The sequence below is a fragment of the Balearica regulorum genome, chromosome 9 (genome assembly GCF_011004875.1).
Source record: "Balearica regulorum gibbericeps isolate bBalReg1 chromosome 9, bBalReg1.pri, whole genome shotgun sequence".
In the NCBI taxonomy this organism is placed as follows: Eukaryota; Metazoa; Chordata; class Aves; order Gruiformes; family Gruidae; genus Balearica; species Balearica regulorum.
Genome location: NC_046192.1, coordinates 19,082,434 through 19,095,008, shown reverse-complemented (window position 1 = coordinate 19,095,008; position 12,575 = coordinate 19,082,434). Strand labels below are relative to the sequence as shown.

Sequence of the window (12,575 nt, the reverse complement as noted above, 5' to 3'; positions counted from 1 at the left end):
AATTCTGCCTGGAGAAACTTCAGTTTGAAATGACAGCGGTGTGCCTTGGGGCTAACCTGTCAGGAACTCCAGGCTGGAGACAGAGGGGGAATAGCTGCACAAGTAGCTGTTATCTTGAAGATCTGGAGAAGTGACAACCACCATTACTTGGGGAGCATCCCAGTGAAAGTCATTGGTTTTCTACTAAGGGGCAATTCTGCAGTATTTCCACCTTGAAGGATACCAGAAGCTGGTAACCTTTTCCCTGGCCCTCATTTTCTGTCATGGGAGTCACTGTAATCACAGCTGTCTGCCGGATGATACCGAGTACATTTAGGTTTGAGGGTTGCCTCTGTATTGAGTGAGGAAGGAAAAGTTCAAGTGAAGGACATAATTGTCTCTAATACTACTGTAATGTTTGGGGGGCAGTTAAAATTTTATATATTGTCACTTTTTTTTACTGGTGATATAAAGAATCTCATCTCTTTAGCCCAGCAGTGCTCAAAGCATGTTTCTCTGGTAGACAGCAGAGCCTGTCCCAGGGAATGTCCATTGAAAGCTGGGTGGGATTATATGTACAGCCAAGAAGCCCTGCAACAGCACTGGGGCTGAAACTCTTCTAAGAAGACTTTGGCTGGTGACAGAGGTGGAAAACTCAGATAGCAGGACAGAAGGGGCACACGGCTGCTAGACTGAGCCACCTCATGTGTCACCCATTGGTTTGCAAACTCAGGGTGAGGGATAATGTCTGGACTGTATCCTGGAGGGAAGGGATACAAGGGATGAATGTTGAGAAACACTGCTGTAGCCATAGTACAGGAAGAGCAGAAGCAGCAATGCAGACTAGCTCACATTGTTTCTTGTGCCTGGGAATGCTTCCCCTGCAGCTAAAGGATAATAACTCATTTTCTTTATCCTTACAGTACATGGCATTTCTATGGAGATGGGTGCCAGTTAGTACTGGCTGTGTCGGTGCCTCTTATAATGGGGAATTGTTATAGCCCTGACTCTGTTCTTTGTACTCTTCCTCCCACTGGAAAGGAAAAAATTTCTCTGTTGAATTAGCTGACCTCAAAACATGGACGCAGCTGGGAAATCTGAGCATGTCCAGCCAAAGCAGCACATGAAATACATATGCTTTAGCAAAACAGGGTTTGAAAAAACTGAAAAACATTGTCAGCCAGTGATGCAGACCTGACAAAACTATTCCTGCTGCATTTCAGGGAAGGAGGCATTTGTATTTTATGTATTGCCATTTCGTAGAACTCGTTGCCCAGAGAATCTATTTCTAAATACTGAATCTGTTACTAAGGTCCAGTTGCCTGAATATGGGGCCATACTGGGGGGAGACAAAGTGAGTGGCTCAAAGCAGTCATGGAAAATGTATCCTGAAGTAGGCAAAATGTGTCCTTCAGAGGGGATGTGTTAAGGAGAAAGAAGATGAGATGAAGCTACTAACTGGAATCACGAAAGAGCAGAGAGCAATTCTGCTTTTTTTTCCTCCTGCTTTAGGAAACAATGGAGTAGTTAGGCCAGGTGTAGGAGAACATCTGTGAAGTGTGGAGACTGCAGATGTTCTGCTACATATCCTTGCTCTGTGTGGTTGGAAAACGCAACAAGAAAATGCAGTGTTTCTGGAGTTCAGAGATCCCCATGGGCAGGCATCCCTTTTATAAACATACCACTTCTGCCATCAGATAGAGAATTTTCTAAGCCTGGAAAACACTGTCTCTTCTACAACTTAGTGCCCACTTCATTATATACAAGACAATTTGTATGGTTTAATTGAGGTGATTCCTAGTTTTAAAAATACAAAAGCTAGGAAAACTAATTGCTCCAGGTGAATTAAAACTCAGTCTCATGTATCTGATGTTACAGTAATGCAGATCATAATAGTAGTCATTTCATTAAATCCTGGACTGTGTTTCGTGCAGTGGGATGGGAGGACCACCCACCTTACCACATTAAGAAATTTATACAGCTTAATACTAACACTTTTTAAATGAATGGCTGCATGCAGGATATACTGCATTCACTGCTTTACAGAGAAGCAAAAAATCACTGAGCAAGTGACAACAGTAGCTTGTGCAATTGCCTGCAACACACTTCCTGCAAGAACTCAGCATATTCTTGAAAAGTGAGAGCTGTTGCCTTCATGGGGAGAGCTTGTCGGCAGTGTGTTGCCATCACATTGTACTATGGCTTACAGAGTCTGGGCTGATTTCCCTTTTTCTTTCCCCTCCACACACCCAGTTGAAGCACTCGTGCAAGGGCGTACGGCTTTTCCTTTCCTCACTGACACAACAGAGCAGAAACCTTCTCTATAGCAACCTGTTGCACTGTCACCAAGAACAAATGTTAGTTGTGTTGCTTGCTGAATACTGGAAGGTTGTAACTAAGAGAACAGGGTAGGTTATTTGAAACAGTTCAGAAATGACATGTGTTCTGCAGCTTTTGCTGCCTGCATGATAATTATCTTGTAGCAAGTGCTGTTCCTGGTTAAAGATTAATGACTGTCTTTGAGACTGCTCCCCCGGGTCTGCAGAATTCCAGTCTGCCTGGCAGCAAAGATCCTTCTGGCCCCTGTGCCTTGTTACTTCTCTACCTAGAATAGATTTTGCCTCTAATGTGTCAGAAATTCGGGGAAGATTTGACTGCTAGGACAATGGTAAATTACCATCACTGTCTGGGTCCTATTATATGAGATACATGTCTGTAGTATATTTTTATTCCCTTGAATTGGTATTGCCTCATATGTACACAGGCCATACAGAACCCCATGATCATATTGTACCTGTATATCTGCTGGAAGGCAGAGAACACGCATGTGTTTGGCTGGAAGGATTGATGCTTTCAGCCTGTGCAGCAATGAATGTGTCCTGATTCTTTGTTCTTTTCATAAAGGTGGATGGTCTTATTATATTCCTTAGGCCATGTCCAAAAGTATTGAGGTACTTCTAGTGGATACTAAAAGTAGGTATGTGCTGGGAAACACTACAGGTGGAAGGGAAAAATACAACTTTTCCTGCCACTTCTTTAGTGTTATTGGTGTGTGATCAAAAGAAAAGACTGACCTGATTTTCTGCAGTGCTCAGCTCCCACACATCCCAGAGAAGCTGATGAGAAGTGCAGGAGCTTACTGTTTTTGAAATCAAGCCCAGAAAATGACTCATAATGCTGTGAATGAGATACTTGACAACTAAATGAAAATATATACAGATAAAAGGTACCAAAGTATTTCTGTTGAACATTTTATTGTGAAGTAACCTTTCAGGTGGTGTTTCTATCACAAAGCTACAACTGTTGTATAGCTCTTACAACAGTTCCATTGAAACAATATTTTTTGCATTTGAACTAGACCATCCCTGTACGTAGAGAAAACAACTGCTGTGTGTTTGTAATCACTTATATTTTGAAGCAGGCCTTTGCAAGATCCTGGCCATGGCTCTGCTCTCCAGAGGGTAAAACTCATTTGGGCTCGGAGTCAAGCGTTCTCATCTATTTGCACTTGATGTTGTTGTCTGTGTGTTGATGCTGCTGCTGCACACTGATCCTTCAGTTAGATGCATTTCCATGTCTGTAACACAGCCTATATCTTGAAATGGCGAATCTTCCCAGGGCATGGAGGAGGAGGAGGTACAAAGCCAACTGGGCGAGGTACTTTGTCATGCTGAGCAACCTCTGCAACTGCTCTCTTTGCTACAGATTTTGCTGAGAGCATGGAAGTAGGAAATTCTGAAGAGCTGGATTCAGATGCAACAGGGCTATTGTGGGAAAGCCTGAGATTATGGTTTGTGAAGCCTTGTACCACACTGGGCACCAGTCCTGCTGATGTATCTTGACCTGGTTGAAAGTAGGTAACTCCAGGCTGGAAAAGAAAAAAAAACCCAGAGTGAGAGAGAGAGAGAGAGAGTGTGTGTGTATGTGTGTGTGGGGGGGTTTTTTTTCAGTGTCTTGGGGTTTATAATACACAAGTAATTTATATCTTACTAGGTACCCTGCTCCTTAACCAGATATAGGCCTCCAACTCAGGTACCAAATGCTCCTGACCATCACAAAAGTTCAGTTTGCATTTGAACACAGACACAGGAGCCCAGGAACACATTTTTAATATCCAGTGGATCATTAGCACCAAGTTCTGTGCTATGTGAACGTTCAGGGCTGCCTGTGCAGCTGGTGAAACATTCAAGCCCAGCTGCCTTACTCTTTCTTTCATATACATCCTAGTCAGCTAATTACTACTGTGTTACCAAGAGCTCTGGTCTGTAGGAAGTATTCAACCACCACCTAGCTCTTCTCAGATCAAACAGAGGCTAAAATACCTGCAGAGCACTTGGGTCCAGGTTTCCCTCCTCTTGCTATAGCAGTGCAGGTCAGGCTCCCTGAATTCAGTCAAGTCTAAGGACTACTGGCAAAATAATCCATCTGATTTCATCTACCACAATGTCCCATTTATGTTTTACATCTAGCTGTCCCTTCCCCCTAGCTGAGCAGAGTTTGGTTCCCTTTTCCCTACCAGACATGTGAGGCTCCCAGATGATTAGGAGAACAAACTGTGTCATGCATGGATGACATAGGTGACATAATTCCTGACACAGAAATCCATAGGACAACCAGGAGCTACCTTATCTTGTTTTTTAGGATACAAACTCGAGTTATTACAGATTGCTAATGCAGTCTACAGTGAAAGAGGTAAACTCAGGGTGATTGCTTCTAACAGTACTAGTAGGGTAGAATGCTCTGGAAAGGAAGGGAACATCTGGAGTTGGTACCTGATGTCCGTAGAGCTGGCAATCCACTTGGAGGTTCTGTGAGGGCTGTGTTGCCATTGTTGCTGTGCAGAAACCAAAATTCTGGCAAAGCAGAACATAGTCAAGAGAAAATTAAGTGATAAAATTAAGGAGACCTGCATTACAATTTTTAATTTCAGCATGTTTAGAAGTAGCTACATCTTCTCATGTTTTATCTGAGCAGTAAAATGCTTGTTTGTTAGTGTGTTGGACTCAAAAGCCAAGCTGTTTAAATGCATAACTAGCAAATATGTGAAATTCTTGTACGCTTTCTAGAGTGAGATCCTTTGTGTATCTGGATATGAGGGAGGGAAAGAATATACAGGAATCTAGGTAAAAGGTTCCCAGCCACTAAAACTGCCTAGGACTCAATTTCATACGAACAAAAGAAGAATTTTAGCATGAAAAAGTATAAAGTATAGTTCTCAAGAGCCTATGTATCAAACCAAAGCATATTGACAGCACTTAAATTGTAGGAAGGCGAAACTGTCTGCCCTTTTGTTATGTGTTTGTGTACCGTCCAGTACAAAGAACCTGATTTTCTCAGGTGCTCATGTTAAGAAGAGTAAACAATAATATATTTATTACATTCGTTAAAAGTATTTTGTGTTAAGGACTCCTTTTCCCTCAAGCCTTTCTGAAATATATTAAAATACATCACGGTTCAGTCCATATACCTCAGAGAGAAAATAGAGGTGTGATATAGCTTTAGGAATTATATATTGAAAAGCGTATGTCCCATTTTTGGCTGGGATAGAGTTCATTTTCTTTCTAGTAGCTGGTATAGTGCTGTGTTTTGGATTTAGTGTGAGAATAATGTTGATAACACATTGATGTTTTTAGTTGTCACTAGGTAGTTGTAGTGTCTACACTAAGTCAAGGACTTTTCAGTTTCTCACGCCCTGCCAGGTGCACAGGAAGCTGGGAGAGCGCAGCCAGGACAGCTGACCCAGGCTGGCCCAAGGGATATTCCTGACCATAGAATGTCATGGCCCAGATATAACTGGGGAAGCTAGCTGGGAGGTGGGATCGCTGCTCAGAAACAGACCAGGCATCACATTGGGTTTTTTTCCATATGCATGTAGTGAGCAATTGCATTTGTGCATCACTTGTTTTATTGTCATTATTACTATTACTATTATTATTCTCTTCCTTTGTTATCCTATTAAACTGTCTTTATCTCAACCCACAAGTCTTTTTCCATCCTCCTCCCCATGCCCTTCGGGGGCCGGAAGGGGTGAGTGAGCGGCTGCCTGGTGCTTAGTTACCAGCTGGGGTTAAACCGCAGCAGTGTATCCTGATGGCATACAAATCTTGCACTTTCATCCTCACAAAGGTCTATTCCTGCATGAGTGCAAATGCATCACAGTGTGCCGCTTTTCTACCTCTGAGCTGGTGAGATCAGGACTGATGTGCTGGCATACTTACAGACTGATCGTCAGGCAGCAGTTGACAAGCCTCCGCATTATCTTTAGCTGCTTCTGCTGAGCAGTTCGTGGCAGCCACAGCAAACTCAACGTAGACAATATGCACTGGGTGATACTGATAAAACAGGAAAATTGTTTAACTGACTTTGCACTGTGAAAATGCAGAGCTGCTGAGAAAAGATAAAAGGCAAATGTTGTGGCTTCTAGCTCTGCATCTCCCACTGAAGTCAAAGAGAATCCTGTGGCTAAAGTGACACAAAATGCTTGGGATATCAAGAGCAATTCAGTAGGGCAATTTAGAACAAGCTAAATCTGTTTGCAAACATAACTAGTTAGCACTGCACAATTACCACAGAAGAAATATTCTGTTTACATGGAAGGCTAAGCATAGTTCTAGCAATTACCTGTATTTTGGCTCTTCCAATCTCAAGGAGTCTGAGGTAAGCATCAGCAGTTTTGCTGTTGTGGTCATTGAGTGCAGCTGTAACAGTTGTTAATACCTCAGTGTTATTCAAACTTGCCAGCAGTGGACAGTCCAGGCAGAGTCGGAGAACATCTTCACTTGAGTCTGTGGGAGGAACCAAACAGATTATGTTTCGATCAGAGTGTAGGTTGTTTTGAAAGGCATTATAGACCTATTCAGTCACACAAAACACTGCTTCATGGTCTGTCCCAAATTACAGGGGAAGGAATTTTTGCAGTACAGACTATAGATGGCAGTATCTCACACCACTTCTGCCATTCAAGTCTGCAAGCAACAGTGCTGTGGACTTCAATAGCACATTTTCAATGTTCTTACTTAGGTTTTAATCAATTCTCTTTCTGGCAAACTATCCATGATACCAATGAAAAGATGTCTCAGCTCAAGGAATGATGGAAAAACAAAGATATTTTGATTTATTGGAATTGTGTTTGTGTGAGTGTGTTGTTTCATTTCACCAGTTTTGAAAGTAGTACTGAAGAAATCTCATACACATCAAAGAGATCTCATACAGAGCATGCAGAATAGAGATTCCACTTTCCCATGGCTATATTGAAAATGCTGGGTTTTGTAAATATGCTGCATCTGGCAAAGGGGCTCTGAAGATCAACAAGATCTAGTAAATTCAGACCAACAAGGAAACAAATTTTTGAGGCTGAACTCCTGAGTGAAAAGCCTCAGTACCAGCAATCTCTAGGTCAAATCTGGGAATTGCTCCCCAGGTAGTCTTATACTATCTTAATTGTCATAGTAAAGAGGAGCAAAGAGAGAGGGCTGGGTTTGTAGGTGAATGAAATCAGAAAAGGGAGAAAAACTACTTTCAAAACTGCTGGGTTTATGAAACCCATTAACTGTCATCCTTTATGCCGTATTTATACACAGCATTTCCCAGCGTTTTAGAAGCAGAAAGGCTAGTGAACTGTAACCATTGCTATAATAATGCTCCAGCCTCTAGATTCAAACCTAAAGAACAAAGTCTTTACCTGCATGTGAGTGGCATTTACTAGCAAGTACAGATAGCTTTCCATCCAGCTTCTGCAGTTTGACATCACAGTCACCCTCAACTGCCTAGAGAGAGACAAAAATCAAAGGGTTACAGTGTTCAGATAAATAGGAATTTCTGAAAAGGGCAAGCATTACTAAATTCAAAAGAACAGATCCTGACTGAATGTTCCTGGCAAAATCAGTTTGATTGCAAAGGCGCTGCTAGGCGAGTCCTGGTGTCTGTGATTTTACAAAAGGCAGACCAGAGCTGCAAAATTTGGATCCAAATCTGGATTTCAAACGTATCAGAAGTGCCATGGTAGCCAGATCATGGACATTTGGGTCAGGTTCCTCTCTCATAAAGAGCAAAGAATATGAAGACTTCTGAATGAAGACCTGCAGAGTTGTTTGCTCTAATCTCGGCTGGTTGGTGGCCATGCTAACGGTGCAGCATGGTGCCTCGTGTGAGCTGGCTCACATGCAAGGTGATCCAGCAGGGGAGGAGATGGCAAAGGCAAAGCTGAAGTCACTGGGAAGAGGGAACAGTGAGTTACCTCCCCCAAGATAGAAAACGTGATCTGAGCCCTGGTGAATACAGGGGTGGATTATGATTCAAATTTAGTTATGAGCTCTGTGAATTGGGCCCTGTTCTGGAAACAGCAGGTTTAAGTTGTCAATTGCTCACTCTGCTTTCTGCTTAGAAACCAGAGCTGCCTGTACTCAGCACTTCCACTGCTTTGGTTAGGGAAAGCTTTTCACAGTTGGATCACACTTGCCTGAGAACAAAATATTTGAGGCCAGTAAATTATCATAGAATCATAGAATCATGGTTTGGGTTGGAAGGAACCTTAAGGATCATCTAGTTCCAACCCCCAGGAACTAGAGGCGCCAGGGGCGCCCTCCACTAGACCACGTTGCCCAAAGCCTCATCCAACCTGGTCTTAAACACTTCCAGGTTTCCTGGTCTTAAACACTTCTTAAAAATTCCAGCATTACTTTGAAGGCAGAGCACTGTCTGAAGGGAATAGCTCTCCTGCAGACTTGACTAGGGCTGGGTGGCTAGATTAATGGAATTTCACTAGTTAACACTCCACATTTAGCCAAGGGAAGGTTGTGTTTACACAGATTCACAACCTGCCCAGTCTACAATTTGCAACAAGGCAGTGACATCTGGGCTGACCATGGGGTCTGAATCTAGAGCCCCTAAACAAGGCCCCATGGCATTCCTGAGCTGTATGTGGGACGTTACACTGACAGTGACCTGTCCTCTTCACATAACGGGACATGAAAGAAATCCAGGATGAAATCCTTCAAGACATGAAGGCAACTAAACCAACAAGGGGGTTACAAGTGATTTGGTGGTTATAAGCTGTTACAGTGATATTACATTTACTTCAAAATCTAACTGGTAATAGCCTGGCCTCTAGCATCAACATACTGAGCATGCACGTTTGGACTGAGCTACTAGTGGTTTAGATACTCACATGCTGTGTGAAGCTCCTTACTGTGCAATTTGCAAGAGGCGTAGGGCTGAGAATGTGGCATGTGGTCTCTAATAAGTCAAGTTCAAGAAACACTATTTCATTATTCAGCCCCTGGAAGAAAAAAAAAAAAGGAATTGTAGTAATTACTTCACAAAACATCACCAGATTTCTTCTCTGGGGCTGCACTGTGGTCTCTTGCTGACTGTCATTGGGTAGCTCCAGGTATACACTAGTGTAACTGAATAGATCCTTGTTATTTAACTTCACACAAAACAGGACCCAGTTTTTTAGCTGGAGTAAGTCAAGATAGTCACAGTGATTTTCTTCCAGCTAAGGAACTGGCCCATAAATTTTGGAAAGTCCAGCTTGCGTGTAGTGCATCAGTTCTCTTAAGGTAACTTGATTTTATTTTGTTGGGTAGTTTTAAAAAAAATCAACAGCTGGCTTTGTTGATGAAAAAACTTTGTGTTTCTACAACCAGATACCAAACAAACACTGGTGCACCTTGGCCTGTCCCATTTAGCCCATTGCAATTACACTGGATTGCACCAGCCAAGTTGCAGCCCCAATATTCATGTTGTTTATGGGCTGCAGGATCGTTTATGGTTGCTCCTGAACCTTTGCAAATATAACATAATACGTGTGAGTGGAGGGGCAGAAGTGAGGTTCCCTAGCTCCAAGACTGACTCTGAGGTTTGAGTCACAAGTGATTCCATTTAAACTCATGAAGTTATTTTAGTGTAAAAGTATTAAATGTGAGCAAAGCAGTGCCACTAGTGGTTTTGTGTGGGTAACTGTGAGCACACTTCTAATCTCATTAATGTCTGTTTTAGTCTCTTGTAAATGACTTTGGTATCCTCTTTTTCATATCAAGTAGAAAAAAGCCATGGAATTTCATTCTTCTTAATATTTGGGACCATTTTCAATGTTTTGAGAGAACCAAATGTTCTGAATGGGTGCATACATTGTATTCATGACTATTTCTACAGCCTTTCTAGATGACTACAGTGATGTCGATAGATCTTAGTGAAAATGAGACTACAAGCCACAGTTACTTCCATTCAGCTTCCTTGTCAGCTCAATGGGATATTAGGTAAAATTAATGCCTACTACAAAATCACTAATAGCATGGAGTTATGATGGGTATGCATTTAGCCAATAAATAATTACCTGCATCATGAAGATTATCCTCACAGTTTTTTTCCAGAGTAGCTACTGGGCTAATGAATCAACACTTTGAATGATCTGCCCTAGGAAACGTGCTGCATTTGCAAATTGAGCCCTTTCGAGCGCTGTACCAAAGTATCTGAACAGTTCTCTCTCCCCCTCTGTTCTGCTCTTCGACAGACACCTTCCAGCGACCTGGATTTTCAACTGCTGTAAGGTGGCATTGCCCCATTTAAATAAACAGCTCTGGGCAGATTTACCCCATGTGAGGATACAGCCCTTGGCAGGGTTTGTTGGCCCTTTCCAAGCATCTCCAGGTTAACACAATGCTCTGCCTGCAAGCTCCTCACTTACCTGGGGTAGCACGCGGATATTGTCGATTCTGTTTAAGGCAAACTTGTATCCGTGGTGACTGTGGCCATTAATATAATTCACAGCAAATTCAGCTGCTGCTTCAGATTCTGGGTCATCACAGCCCAAGGGAGCAGGGGGAGCTGCTGGTACAGCTTTGTGAATTGGAAGCTGAATAAGCAATATTAAAGCTACTAGTGCCTTCATGGCACCCGAGGAAAACCGATCCCTTTCAGAAATAAAGATCTAAGAATACTGTTCAGATGATAGCTAGGTAGCTAGAACTGGGGTCTCATTTATATAGTACATACCACAGACTTCACATGAGCGCATGTCTGATATTTGTCCCAGTTCCAAGAGGCATTGCAAACAACAAAAGAGAAAAGTAAATGTTAGGACATCAAGCTGACTGATTAATATTGGCCAAAGTAAATTTTATCAGGTAGGATGTTGCGAAGTCTGCTAAAGCAGCTAAAGAAGAAAGCATCAGCAAAAATGTAACATAATTTTTAGACTCTTCTACCAAATAAATACAGTATATGCAAGAGGAATATGATCCCTCCTGTTAAATGTGTAGAGATGCTAGCACTAATTAAGCTTTCTTGTAAACAGGACACATTTCATTAGGGCCCAAATCTCACCAGGCACCAGTCTGGACTGTGAGATCAGTAACATGATAAATTAGAAAATGGAATTTGAATCAGTTCTAAGGATCACATTCAACAGTAAATGTAATTATACAGCGACTTTTGCTGCTGAATTCATATGGAATAGGCAATGAGACATAGTTTCTCAATCTTTTGCATCAGGTCTTTGTTTCTCTGAATAATCTGAATACTTCCAGTAGTTCCTAGAATTTTATTTTGCAAAGCAGATGCCTTGTAGAAATTTTTCTGGAATACGTGGTACAGATTTGAGGATTTGGAAGAAGATCCTAAAAGGCACAAAAGAATTTTAAGGACAATGTAGATGAAAATTAGCTGGCTAAATGCTAAGGAGTGCTGTATCCCAGCTTATATTTACATTCACAGTGTAAGTGTTTACAAAACAGTAACGGGATAACAAAAATGTTCTATGGAGCAGAATATAGCTTCTATGATGTGTCCAGTATTTCAGGTCTTTAATTTAAGTGGAGGTGACTTTAGCTAGATAGACTCTAGCTCAACCAGTAGAAAAGTTTTTCCTACTGGGATTTCAGAGTAGGTTTCTATGATCCATTTTATGGTGGTGATCAGGCCACAGAATAGTAAAGATCCCTTTTGGCTTTAAAATATCTGAATCTCTGCCATCATTTTCAAGGAGTTCAGGAATTGGCTGCAGATTTGAGATGAATAGGAGGACTTTAGCATGTTTAGAAGTTTTCACTTTAGATGAGTATTTCTCAGCTTGCAAGATAGTGTCAGTGGGGCTAAAAGATTTGTGAAAAAAAAAAAGCAGTTGAGTCATTCTCTTCTAGAATCTGTAAATACAGAAGACAGCATAAATAGAAATGGTTCTGTTGGACAGATTAAGTGATGAATAAGGAGAATGGGAAGAGGCTAAAAAGATGGAATGATTTTCTTCAGCATATTTGCATATTGAAGAGATTCCTGGGGAAAAGAAAGGCTCTTCCTCTCTCTCTTGCAGTAAAAAAAATGCTCTGAACTTGATTCATCTCTTCCCCTCATTTGAAGCAGGTGTCATTTGGCATTTGTTCTGTTTGTGGATGATCATTTGTCTTCTTGTCTTTGGCCTGGAATACTTAAAGGATGAAGGTTTGGTGTCCCAAAACACACTCTGAATGTTCCTTGTGGGTATCTTTTGAATCATGGGAAATTTATTTAGAAAGAGTATTTTACTCTTTACTTTTAACCCACAGTTCTGTTTCTAACCTATGAATCTTCTAATTCCCTTTTTCCTTTTCTGGTCTGAA

The 12,575-nt window shown here is 41.6% G+C and overlaps 1 protein-coding gene across 1 annotated transcript; it reads right to left on the bottom strand.

The window, feature by feature from the left end:
• Positions 1-3,216: 3,216 nt before the first annotated feature.
• AHSG (alpha 2-HS glycoprotein) lies at positions 3,217-11,037 on the bottom strand. The gene is made up of 7 exons (XM_010310655.2): positions 10,667-11,037; positions 9,146-9,256; positions 7,661-7,745; positions 6,601-6,764; positions 6,198-6,311; positions 4,752-4,832; positions 3,217-3,847 (listed from the first exon to the last, which is right to left on the bottom strand). The coding sequence occupies exons 1-7, from the start codon at positions 10,868-10,870 to the stop codon at positions 3,569-3,571; spliced, it is 1,038 nt and encodes a 345-aa protein (XP_010308957.2). The 5' UTR covers positions 10,871-11,037; the 3' UTR covers positions 3,217-3,568.
• Positions 11,038-12,575: the final 1,538 nt, after the last annotated feature.

Excerpts from the sequence above, each read along its gene's own strand:
- AHSG (XM_010310655.2), bottom strand. The coding sequence starts at position 10,870 with ATGAAGGCACTAGTAGCTTTAATATTGCTTATTCAGCTTCCAATTCAC. Across the intron at positions 6,312-6,600 it reads TTGGAAGAGCCAAAATACAG|TATCACCCAGTGCATATTGT; the intron begins GTAATTGCTAGA and ends CTGTTTTATCAG. Across the intron at positions 3,848-4,751 it reads GCCAGCTCTACGGACATCAG|CCTGGAGTTACCTACTTTCA; the intron begins GTACCAACTCCA and ends TTTCTTTTCCAG.